Source organism: Otolemur garnettii, unplaced genomic scaffold (assembly GCF_000181295.1).
Source record: "Otolemur garnettii isolate 467f Iridium unplaced genomic scaffold, OtoGar3 scaffold00008, whole genome shotgun sequence".
NCBI classification, from domain to species: Eukaryota; Metazoa; Chordata; class Mammalia; order Primates; family Galagidae; genus Otolemur; species Otolemur garnettii.
Genome location: NW_003852403.1, coordinates 34,705,374 through 34,715,993, shown reverse-complemented (window position 1 = coordinate 34,715,993; position 10,620 = coordinate 34,705,374). Strand labels below are relative to the sequence as shown.

Sequence of the window (10,620 nt, the reverse complement as noted above, 5' to 3'; positions counted from 1 at the left end):
AAAAAAAAAAAAAGAAAAAAGAAAGCCAGCAAGGCTTATGACGGTCTGGTCTGGCTCAGGTGCTGTGGGAGGGGTTTGGGAGAGTTGACTAGTCAGTATTTCCTTCCCTTTAGTCTGTTCCAAAGTAACGCAGGCTTTGCAGTTGGGGTTGTGGACTCAGTCCCCTCTCTTCTTTCTTCACTTCTAACTAAGAACCATCACGGTCCTGTGTTATGCGGGTTGATGGTGAACACATTTGGTGTCAATCCTAGGTCTGTTACCCCTAACTCTGGGGTCTAGGCCAAATTACACAGCTTTAGTCTCTTTTTCCCTGTACCAATAAAATTGTCATTTTTGGAGCGCTAAATGCACTAGTGTGAGACACTCTGCCCATGTTTTTCTTACTCTCAGAATGTCTCTGTGACATAGATGTGAAAGATGAAGAAACTGAGGCTTACAGAATTTCTGTGACCTGCCTTACACCCAAAGGGAGAAAGTAGGAGGGATGACTGCAAAGCCCCTTCCAGCTTCCTGCGGCTTTGCGTCCTCTACCTCAGGTGGGAGCTGCACCTGCTCTCCGGGGATCAGGCACTTGCTGTGCTGCCCAGCATAGGCGGCAGCTCCACAGCTAGAACACTCAGTATTCTTTCATTTGGGGTTAGATTTGTTGTTGTTGTTGTTCTAGAGATGGTACCCCAAAAAGGACACTGATAAGGATTTTCAAAATTTAGTTCCATATTCTTAGATTAAACTTCCTAGACAGTGTTTAACACAGAATGTGTTTATTGTGATTTTGAAAACTGAAATGACAACAAAGCTTTCTGTGGCTCCTTTTTGTCGCAGAGTTACCCGCCCACGTACAATGTCAAAGACATGCTGGTGCCAACCGCGGTCTGGAGTGGTGGTCAGGACTGGCTCGCCGACGTCAACGACGTCAACATCTTGCTGACTCAGATCACCAACTTGGTGTACCACAAGCGCATTCCCGAGTGGGAGCATCTTGACTTCATCTGGGGCCTGGATGCCCCTTGGCGAATGTATAATGAAATTATCGATCTAATGAGGAAATACCAGTGAAAGCCAGTTGGGAAATGTACCAACAAGTCAGTGGTTCAGTCTTACGAAAGAAAATGTGTTTGCTTAATTTCTGTACAACATTTGTTTTCTTTTTCCAAGTCTTTTGTATTTTTATATCCAAAAAAATTATGATGTTGAAGATGCCCAGTTGTTTCTAGTTAGAATTAGAAACACACTAGCTATTTTCTGTTTAATTATGGCTGGATGTGAAGCTAGTGTCTCAACCATAGAGTTGTGTGTTCAGTTTTTAAAAAATATCACTGATATATGAAAAAGTCATTATAACCATTCTGCTTATTCTTAAAACATACTATATTGACTTTTTACCCACACATGGGTCAAATACCCCTAAGAATTTTTAAATCGGATCATTCACTGGTAAAAAAAACATCTGTCCCTGACTTGAGCTCAGGATAAAAGTACCCAGTTGTCATCTTTTTGCTCTCCAGTCTAATGGTCCTGCATCTAGGGATCTAAGTAACATTTTTTTTTCATGCAGTAGGTTCATAGTCAAAGGCAGTCTTATCTCAGCTCTGCCAATAGTAAAAGATTTCATGATGAATTTTGTCAAAACTAACTGTGACAACTGTTAGTAAGCACATGTTTAAGCTGCTTAGGCCAAGCAAAATAATTTGCTGGAATTTTAAAAAACAAATAGCACTGATTTTTTAAAAAAGAAACTGTATCTTAAAGAGCTTGAAGACTAATACACTGAGCCATCTATATTCGTGAACTCTAAATTTCATGGCAGATCATAAGTCTACTTGTCTGAGAAGAAAAACCCTGTGGAGAGACCACACCACATCTCCCCTAAGATTTGTACACTCTTTAAGCAGCTGCTGTGGTTCAACAATGATGTCTGTGTGAAGCCAAAGCCCCAGGGTCCCCCATGAGAAGTGTCCTAGTTCATTTTCACTCAAGTGAACTGTGAACGTGAATGTTTTCAGATGAAACTTCAGCTCAGGGATTCATTTCATTTTTTGGTTTTATACATGTATGTATGTTTAGTACACTTGCTTTGCACTGGTATATCCAGAAGTCTATATCCATTTGCTTCTGCTGCAACACCGTTTCTTTCCAATACTGACTGATGGATAAAATGACAATTGATATGTTTTTCTGTTATAGTTACTTTAGTAGCAATAATAATAGTTTAGTTTTTCTGTTATAGTTACTTAGTTGCTTGCTGTTGGCTAATATAAGGAGACAGAATAATACTACTTTGTAACATTTAAAGAGTCTTAACACTTTTCAATAAAACCTGGTGAGCCTTATAGGCTTTAAGGATTTTGTGTGTATGTTTTTTATGTAATAGCCATTCTATTCTTCCCTTCCTCTCTTGGCAGGACGATACTTTCCTTTCTCTTCTCCTCTTCGTCTGTCCTCCTCACAAACCTTACTGATAACTGGTCACGGATGTTTGTTCTTTTTTCTTGGGGAGGAGAGAATGGTATGCTTTGTAAACATGGGCTTTGAATGGTATCTGTAAGTGTGGCTCATCTTAGTGAGGCTGTGAATGGAGACTGATTATCAGGTCTGTCTGGATGTTCCCCGGTGCCCCACTTCCCAGTGTCAGGAACGAGACCGAAGCAGGTGGATTTCTTGAGCTCAGGAGTTCAAAAGCAGCATGTGCAAGAGTGAGACCTCACCTCTGCTAAAAATACAAAAACCAGCCGTGCGTTGTACCTCCTGGGTAGCTTAGACTACAGGCAAGAGGCAAGAGGATTGCTTGAGCCCAGGAGTTTGAGGTTGCTGTGAGCTATGATGATGCCGTGGAACTCTACCCAGGGTGAGAGTGAGACGCTGTCTCAAAACAAACACAAGGGTATTGGTACCAAGTCAAATCAATGGAGTGATCACAGACACAAAGCAATCATACCACATTTCCTGCAAAGCAAAGGTACATCTCTGAAGAAGAGATGGATCATTCTCTGCCAAGTGGAGAAAGACCCCAAAGTTTGAGTGGATAGTGTCTTTTATGTGCTTACTAGTTTGTCCACCTTTCTCCTGGCAGGATTGGTGATTGACAGGTGGGGGCTAGATAATAGATTACATGACAGGTTTCATAATGGGTTAGGTTATGTAATAGTTTCCTTACTACACAGGTGTGCTCCTAGAATCCTTCATGAATACCCCCTCTATGGTATGTTAATTAGATGGTTATAAGCCCAAGGTCAGTTAAAGGTCACTAGAAGCTCCTGACTGTGTATGTTTCCACCAGGGAACATTTCCTAGCTGCAATTTGGTTCTTAGCTACAACGGTTTTTGCTGTCTGACCTCAGCCATGACCTCAGCCACTTGTTGGCCACCTGCTTTACCCTCTGCCAGACCTAACCAACTAGGCAGTGATTATCCCATCTATGTGGAGCAGCTGTGTGCAGGCCCATGGATTCAAGGACTGTCTGTCCAACTCCCTCCTTGAACAAATAAGGAAACCAAAGTCAGCAGAGATAGGTCACAGCAGAGCTCCCCCAAACCTAGATATGAGGTTCAGTGTGTTCTCCCACTGCTTTGAGGGCAAAGGCTATATCTTACTCATCTCTGTAGACCCAGACTCTAACACAGCCTGGCATACGGTGAGCCAAATACATGTGGTTGGACAAAATGTGTGAAAAGTAAGGGCCTTCTTCATTTAGTCAAATGAAACAAATGTACAAGTAACATCTGGGAGGGTCTAAACACTGATTTTGGACTCAGTACGATTTTTCATGGCACCTGTAAAAATAAGTGTTCTAGATACAAAAGATGTGCATCCTTAGGAGAATTCCACCCTCCTCATGGCCATACGTCCTCCCCAAATCCCTTATCTCACCTTTGATCAAGGCAAACTGGTTTGGTCAACTAGGGACAAATACTCTACTTGGGTAGGGATGAAAAGAAAAGGACAGTGAGTGAGTGTTTTTGTCTGTTTGTTTCTACCAGTAGCAGGTGAGAGTTTGCCAGAGCATTGGCTTTGGTGCTGTGCATGACTTGGTTTCTCTAGTTCTGGTTGTTGCAGGGGAGGCCGTCAGAGATGTCCTTGAGAGCTCACGGTCAGTCAGGCTCTCACACCAGACAGCAGAGTGAGGAATGAACAAGGTACACGTTCTGGAGTCCAGCTGACTTACAAAGCAACCAAGTTCTCTACCTTTCATAGAGGAAGATACCACAGAAACCTCCTTATAAAAATACAAGTAGTAGGGAGCGTGGGAAGATTTGCCAGCCAAACCAAAAGTGTCCTCTTGTGGCAGATTAAAAAATGATTTTTCTTCATTCTCAACTGTGACTTTATTTGGAAGCCCTTCATTTTTCTTGGTAAACACACATCAGAAAAGAGTTCCAAATGGGTAGAATATTAGCAAATCTTCTCCTTGCCCCACAAATCCGTAAACATATTTTTGTTCTGCTCAAAATAGGATGCAGCAAAGCATCTCATTTAAGAAAGAACACAGCCAGAGGACCTACCAAAATGTCGTTGGATTTGTTGCTGCAAAAGCTCCAACTCTCAGCCAATGATGAAACAAAACAATGCGAACGCAGCCAGGATTTTAAGGCTACAAAGGACATATGCTGGCTGCTATGTCTGAGCAAGAGGACCCCAACAAAGGCAAACAATCAATGGAACTTAACCATGGCAAGGACAGCTGTGCAACATCTGTGCCTTGGTGGAATCCTCAGAGAAAAGTTGGGAAAGAAGAGAGAAAAAAAAAGAAAAAGAAAGAAAAGAAAGAAAAACCAGCGAGTTAGTTTACATGGAAAAACAAGGGGTTGCCAAATAAAGTCACACTTGAGATTAAAGAATAATTTTTTTTTTATTAAATTTGCCACAAGAGAGCACTCTTGGCTTTGCTTGCAAATCTTCCCAAGCTTCCTACTATAATACTTTTCTTTTCGTAAGAAGATTTTCTCTAGGGCCTTGCTCTATGAAAGATTGAGAACTTTGTTGCTTTATTAGCCAGCTGGCAAGCTGATGATGGGGAAGGCCAACCATGGCTGTGGTTATTTCTATCCAGGATTTTGATAATTTTGGCCTAATGAATAACATCTGAAAAATGCTGAAGAAAATGTTGCTGTCCCCCAAATGTGGCTGGAAATTAAAAATTTTCCTGATAGGTAAATGGGTGCTCAGAACCAGGACTATACAAGAAGGGGAAGTGGGTGGTGGGTAGAGAGGATCTCATGCTGTTAAGAACTGAAATTTAGACTAGTGACATTATCTCCCAATAATGATTATTTTGTGTTTGTGGGTACTAAAAGTATTAATTTAAAAAATGTAACCATTCAAAACATACTGTGATTTGATCATTTTAACATGGGAGAGGTTTTCAAAATAGAAATCGTTCTGCTCTATTGTGAAGCCTAAAATACAACATTGGGTACTAATTATTCTGATTTTAAAAAAAATCATTGAAGAATATTTTATTGTGTTAATGCCAGGTACAGATTTCAATTCATCTCCAAACTGAAAAAATAAAGCTCCTTTCTCTGCCCAATCATCTTAGTATTACGAAAAATAATACTTTGTATTTTATGCTGTGCTTCTGGAATTTAAAAGCCTTCTTGTAAAGCTTTGATCTTTGCAACAACCTCTCTGCTAGGTGAGATGAGTATTGTTTTATCTGCTTTATAGGCAATAATATTCCTTTTGATAAGGATGATTTTACATAGTTTAAATATTTTAGAGAAGTGGACGAAGAGTTGCAGCAACATCAGTAGAAGGGTCCACTGAACATGTGACATGGATCAAAAATATACAGTGCTGAAAACCAAATATGCGTAAGTGTGTGAGTTAATGGGCTTATCAAGGGGAGATCTTGGGGAGCTAATTTCTCCACATACTTCATTGGCATTTCCTACTGTTTTGGGTTTCATCGACAACAAATGTTTTCTGAATCTTTTGTAAAATGCCACCTAAATGCAGCTTGACTGCCCCCTTCCAACACCAAACTCCATGGAGATACTTGGAACCGATGCTAACCCATTCCTGCTTTCGGTTTGGCCGTAATTAGCTACTTAGCTCTAGTCTTGACTTTTCTGAGATTGAGTAATTAATCTTAAATCTTTAAAATGATGGATTACATTTTGATCACTGAGATCACTCCACCTCTGTGTGTCTTATGTGTGATACCCAGGAATAGCCATTTCCATGAGATAGACACCGTAACGGTTTCGCCTAATTGGGGGAAGAAAAAAATCATCAAAGTCATTAAAAAAAGATATTATGTATGTTGGGCGGTGCCTGTGGTTCAAAGGAGTAGGGCGCCGGCCGCATATGCCGGAGGTGGTGGGTTCAAACCCAGCCTCGGCCAAAACAAACAACAACAACAACAACAACAACAAAGATTTTATGTAATTGGTGACAGGCTTTGTTCTATCTGGGAGGAGGAGGAACAGTATGCAAAGTCTACTGGTGATCTCAAATAACTTTGAGATCAGATATTCAGTATGCACAGGCTTGATGTACCTTCATAGAAGTGATTTGGCCTTTGGAATAACTAGAGAAGAAAGGATTCCTGTCTCACAACCATGCCACAAAGATCATGCCAATACAAATGATCCCCAGGAAGTGATTCTCAACTGGAGAAGAACAAGAAATAGTGTGGCCAAAATTCTAACACCATTTGTCAAAACACCCCTTTTCTGGAATACCATTCTTGTAGGTAAATAGATCCAGAGAAAATGATTCTATTTTGTATCCTCAGGTTAGAACCAATATCTTTTAAAATGAGTACTGAGTCTTCAGATCTCTTTTGAACACTCATTACATAGAGGGTACACAGAGTAAGGTTTGGCGCTGTGGGAAAAAAAAAAATCCTAAAAGATAGACCCTGGTGCTCTAAAAAGAACTATTCATCTATCTAGCAAGCTACTGAATTTTTGCACAGACAATAAATGTTTAAAGGTGCAAGCTTAGTTCAAGAAATGACATCACTTTAATCAACACCAGACAAGGTTCAATTTTATTTCGATCTATTAAGTGATGCTGCTTTTGGTCACCTGACATAGCGTGCCAGTGACACGCTATGAAGACATTTTCAGTGTCTTCCATAACAGAGTGGCGGATGATAAGATTTTAATTGATCAATTTCCCTGAGATGGTCACACAAACTTCTTGTTCTGCTTGGCTGCATACGTAGGCACAACAAAGAAGTTAGCTGCTGGTCTTTAAAGTGCCTCGAGGTAAGAGGGGAGAGTGTGGACAAAACAGGTTGAAGCCATAGTTTTTAGGTCTTGGCACCCAGGACTTGATGTAGTTAGCACATGGAGACATTCTAATAATGTTAGAGAACTGAAACAGCAAAGCAGGAAAAGAATGAGTTAGTTGGGCTTGGGGGTCTCAAAGGAGATAGTTCTGATAGCAAATCTAACAGCTAAATCCAAATTAAGCAGCCAATGCCACTCACTCAAAAAAAAAAAAAAGTCTGCAAGATCCTGCCCTCCAAAGCCCCCAAGCGTGATAACTGAGACTACAAGAAAGGACAATGCGTGCGGAATTTGAGAGTTGACTTAATTTCTCTTGAGGGTAAATGTGACTGATCTCTATGATCAGAATTCATTTGTAATACTGAGAAAGTGAGCACTTCAAAGAGTGCAGGAGAAAAAACCCTTCTTCTCCTCTCTGAGATCCTGCATCAAGGAAGAACCATGTCTACAGAAATGAGGAGAAAGTTCTTAGGTTGCTCTAAAACTGAAGTGGAATTAGCACTGGGGACAGAGGGAGATGAGGGAGGAACCCAGAAAAGACAGGTTGTTTACCTGGAAGAAACCCATCAATAGGGAGGCTCAGTCCTACACTGTACTGTTTTTTTTTTTTTTGCTACCTTTTAGACATGAGAGCAGCATTTGAAAAATCCACCCTTTCCCCCTTTTTGCATTGGCTGTCAAGAAGCTCAATGCTGCTTCTGAAACATTAACACATCCACTGCAAATACATAAACAACCTAATATTTTGATGGCTTGCGAGGGATGAAAAAGAAGAGGCTGTTGTAGGGCCAGGGGCTATTGCCTAGAGCTGTGGTTCTCAACCTTCCCAATGCTTCCTAATGCCTCCTAATGCTGCAACCCTTTAATACAGTTCCTCACGTTGTGGTGATCCCCAACCATAAAATTATTTTCGTTGCTGCTTCATAACTATAATTTTGCTACTGTTATGAATTTTAATGTAAATATCTGATATGCCGGATGTATTTTCATTGTTACAAAGGGATCTTGACTCACAGGTTGAGAACTGCTGGCCTCCTGGAAATGGATAGCTAAAAAGTATCAATATTCCCTCAGTGGCAAGCGGGGCACACACACCAGTTGGGAGATTCTGAATGTCTGAATTGGCCTGTTATACATGTATATGTATATACATATATATCCTATACATCATATCTTACGAATTGGACCGTTTTACAGGGTGGCCATAAAATTCATGTGCAATTTTAAAAAGCGAGCATCTAAATATGATATTTTAGGCCCATATATTGGCCTACATTTTTATAGTCCTTACTCTTTCCTTATAATACACATCTTTCTATTTTTTCTTTCTCCTTTCATAACCTTATTACTATTATTTTCTTCTGAGACAGGTGCTCATTCTGTTGCCCAGGTTTGAGGGCAGTGCTGGCATCAGAGCTCACAACAATCTCAAACTCCTGAACTCAGGCCATCATCCTGCCTTAGCTTCCTGAGTAGCTGGGATTACAGGCGCCTGCCACCAAGTTTGGCTAATTTTTCTAGTTTTCGTAGACCTGGGGTCCCGCTCTAGCTTGGGCTGATCTTGAATTCCTGGCCTCAAGCTATCTTCCTGTTGGCTTCCTAAGGGAAAATTACAGGTGTGTGCCACCTTGCCTGTCGCATAATCTTATTTGATTTTAATTTCAAATTTCTCAGTTATTCTATAGGTAACATGTGGTGTACAAATTTCAGGTAATAGTTGTGTCCCCTAAGATGCACGCTATTTTAAATAGTGGTGGCACGTTCACGGTGCACCTGGCACTACGATTTTACTGCTGTAAACCCAGGGCAGTAGTAATAATGCCTGATTCTTGGCAGGGTGAGGAAGCAGCTCTTCTGAGGATTGTATGAAATCAAGTGAAATATGTAGCTAATAGCTGCACCTATAGGTGCACACTCCACTTAATACTCTCTTAAGACACTGGGCTCCCATCCTCACACTCCTCTGGCTTAGTGTACAACGACCAGTACTATCATTTCCCCTTGCGGGGGCAAATGAGTAAAGCAGGCTTCAAGGAGTGGGGCTGGCCCCGATAGCGTAAATACAGGAGGCTAAGCTAGAATTGGGGGTGGTCTCTGGGTTCCAAGCTTTGTTCCAAAACGTCTAACATTTAGGAGTCCCTAGTGTCGTGTGCTGTGTCAGCCACTGGGGTCACGCTAAAGCTTTTTCACGCTGGTCTACGGACTCTCTGGGGTTCTTCCTAGTACAGACCCTGGCGGTGGAGGAATGCAGGGAACCGAGACCGGCCCCGCTCCAGCTCTCGGCAAACAGGTTCCAGGAGGGAGGGAGAGGGCTGGGGGCAAGAAGCCGGCAAGGGTAGCGGGACATCACTTGATTGCTCAACCGTCTTCCGGGAGGCTTTGAGAACGCGAATCATTCCCGTGACGAATAAAGTAGTTGGTTTACTGATTTAATTGCTTCACACACACACCCGCCCCCCGAATTGAGATGCAATGTCTTTTTAGCCAGACTGGCGCAGGCTCTGCGTATTAAATCCAGCATTTCCACCTGCCCACCCCGGAGGGAAGCCCAACAGTCGGGGAACCCTCTCTTAGCTAAGCCTCCTGGTCCTGGTCCTGACGTTAGCCTGGGCGCTCGGGATCCCCGCGACCTCCTCCGGCAAGTCTTCGTGCGGCGGGCTGTCCAGCGTGCTGCGAGCTTTGCAGAAAATCTCCTTTCGGGAGACACTGGGCACCCATCCTGCCACTCCTCTGGCTTGGTTTTCTGCGCTGACGGTCACAGCGAAGGGATCTTTTGCCGCTCGCTGCTGGCACCGCTACCGGGTGCTCAGACACAAAAGATCCAAAATGCGGACGAAACGTCGCTTTAAAAAGCTTCTACAAAATGCAGTTATGCTTCCGTTTTTATGAAAATACATCGATGCGATCATTCATATGCATTTAGAAATACCGGTACCACTCATTCTACGGAGATTGAAAAGGAACACTTGCTGGTAGCAAAGGAAACATTCTCTAGGAAATTCTCTAGCCAAGGAAACACCACTCTTTGGAGCGGTGATGACACAGGGGCATTGAGTTGTCAGAACCGATGTAAACGCCGCACTGTAGACCTGTACATTTTATGATGTGTTAAACTCACGCCAGTTGACAACTCGGAGCCTAATTCGGCTTGTGTATGAAAAGTTACTGTCACGGCATAAGTGCGTATATCAGAGCCAATTACATGTGTCTGTAAATGAGTCTATTTACAGCAATTCAACACAACTTTGCGGGGGGGAGGGAGGTTGTTTATTCAAGCCCCGGGCGGCCGGGAAAAGGAGAAAAGGGGCAGCTGACATCACTGGGGCGGGGCCGCAAGTCCTTAGAAAAGTCGGCGGGACCGGAGCAGGAGTGGCGAGCTGT

General features: G+C 42.4%; 1 protein-coding gene across 5 annotated transcripts in view; it reads left to right on the top strand.

The window, feature by feature from the left end:
• LIPA (lipase A, lysosomal acid type) overlaps positions 1-2,263 on the top strand; it is a 58,504-nt gene extending 56,241 nt beyond the window's left edge. For 4 of the 5 annotated variants that reach the window (XM_023509489.1, XM_023509487.1, XM_023509486.1 and 1 more), the window contains one exon: positions 823-1,056. In XM_023509489.1, the coding sequence (XP_023365257.1) occupies positions 823-1,056 (234 nt within the window). Of the gene's footprint in view, positions 1-822 lie in introns of all 5 variants that reach the window. The other variant, XM_012801396.2, reaches the window with a different exon arrangement.
• Positions 2,264-10,620: the final 8,357 nt, after the last annotated feature.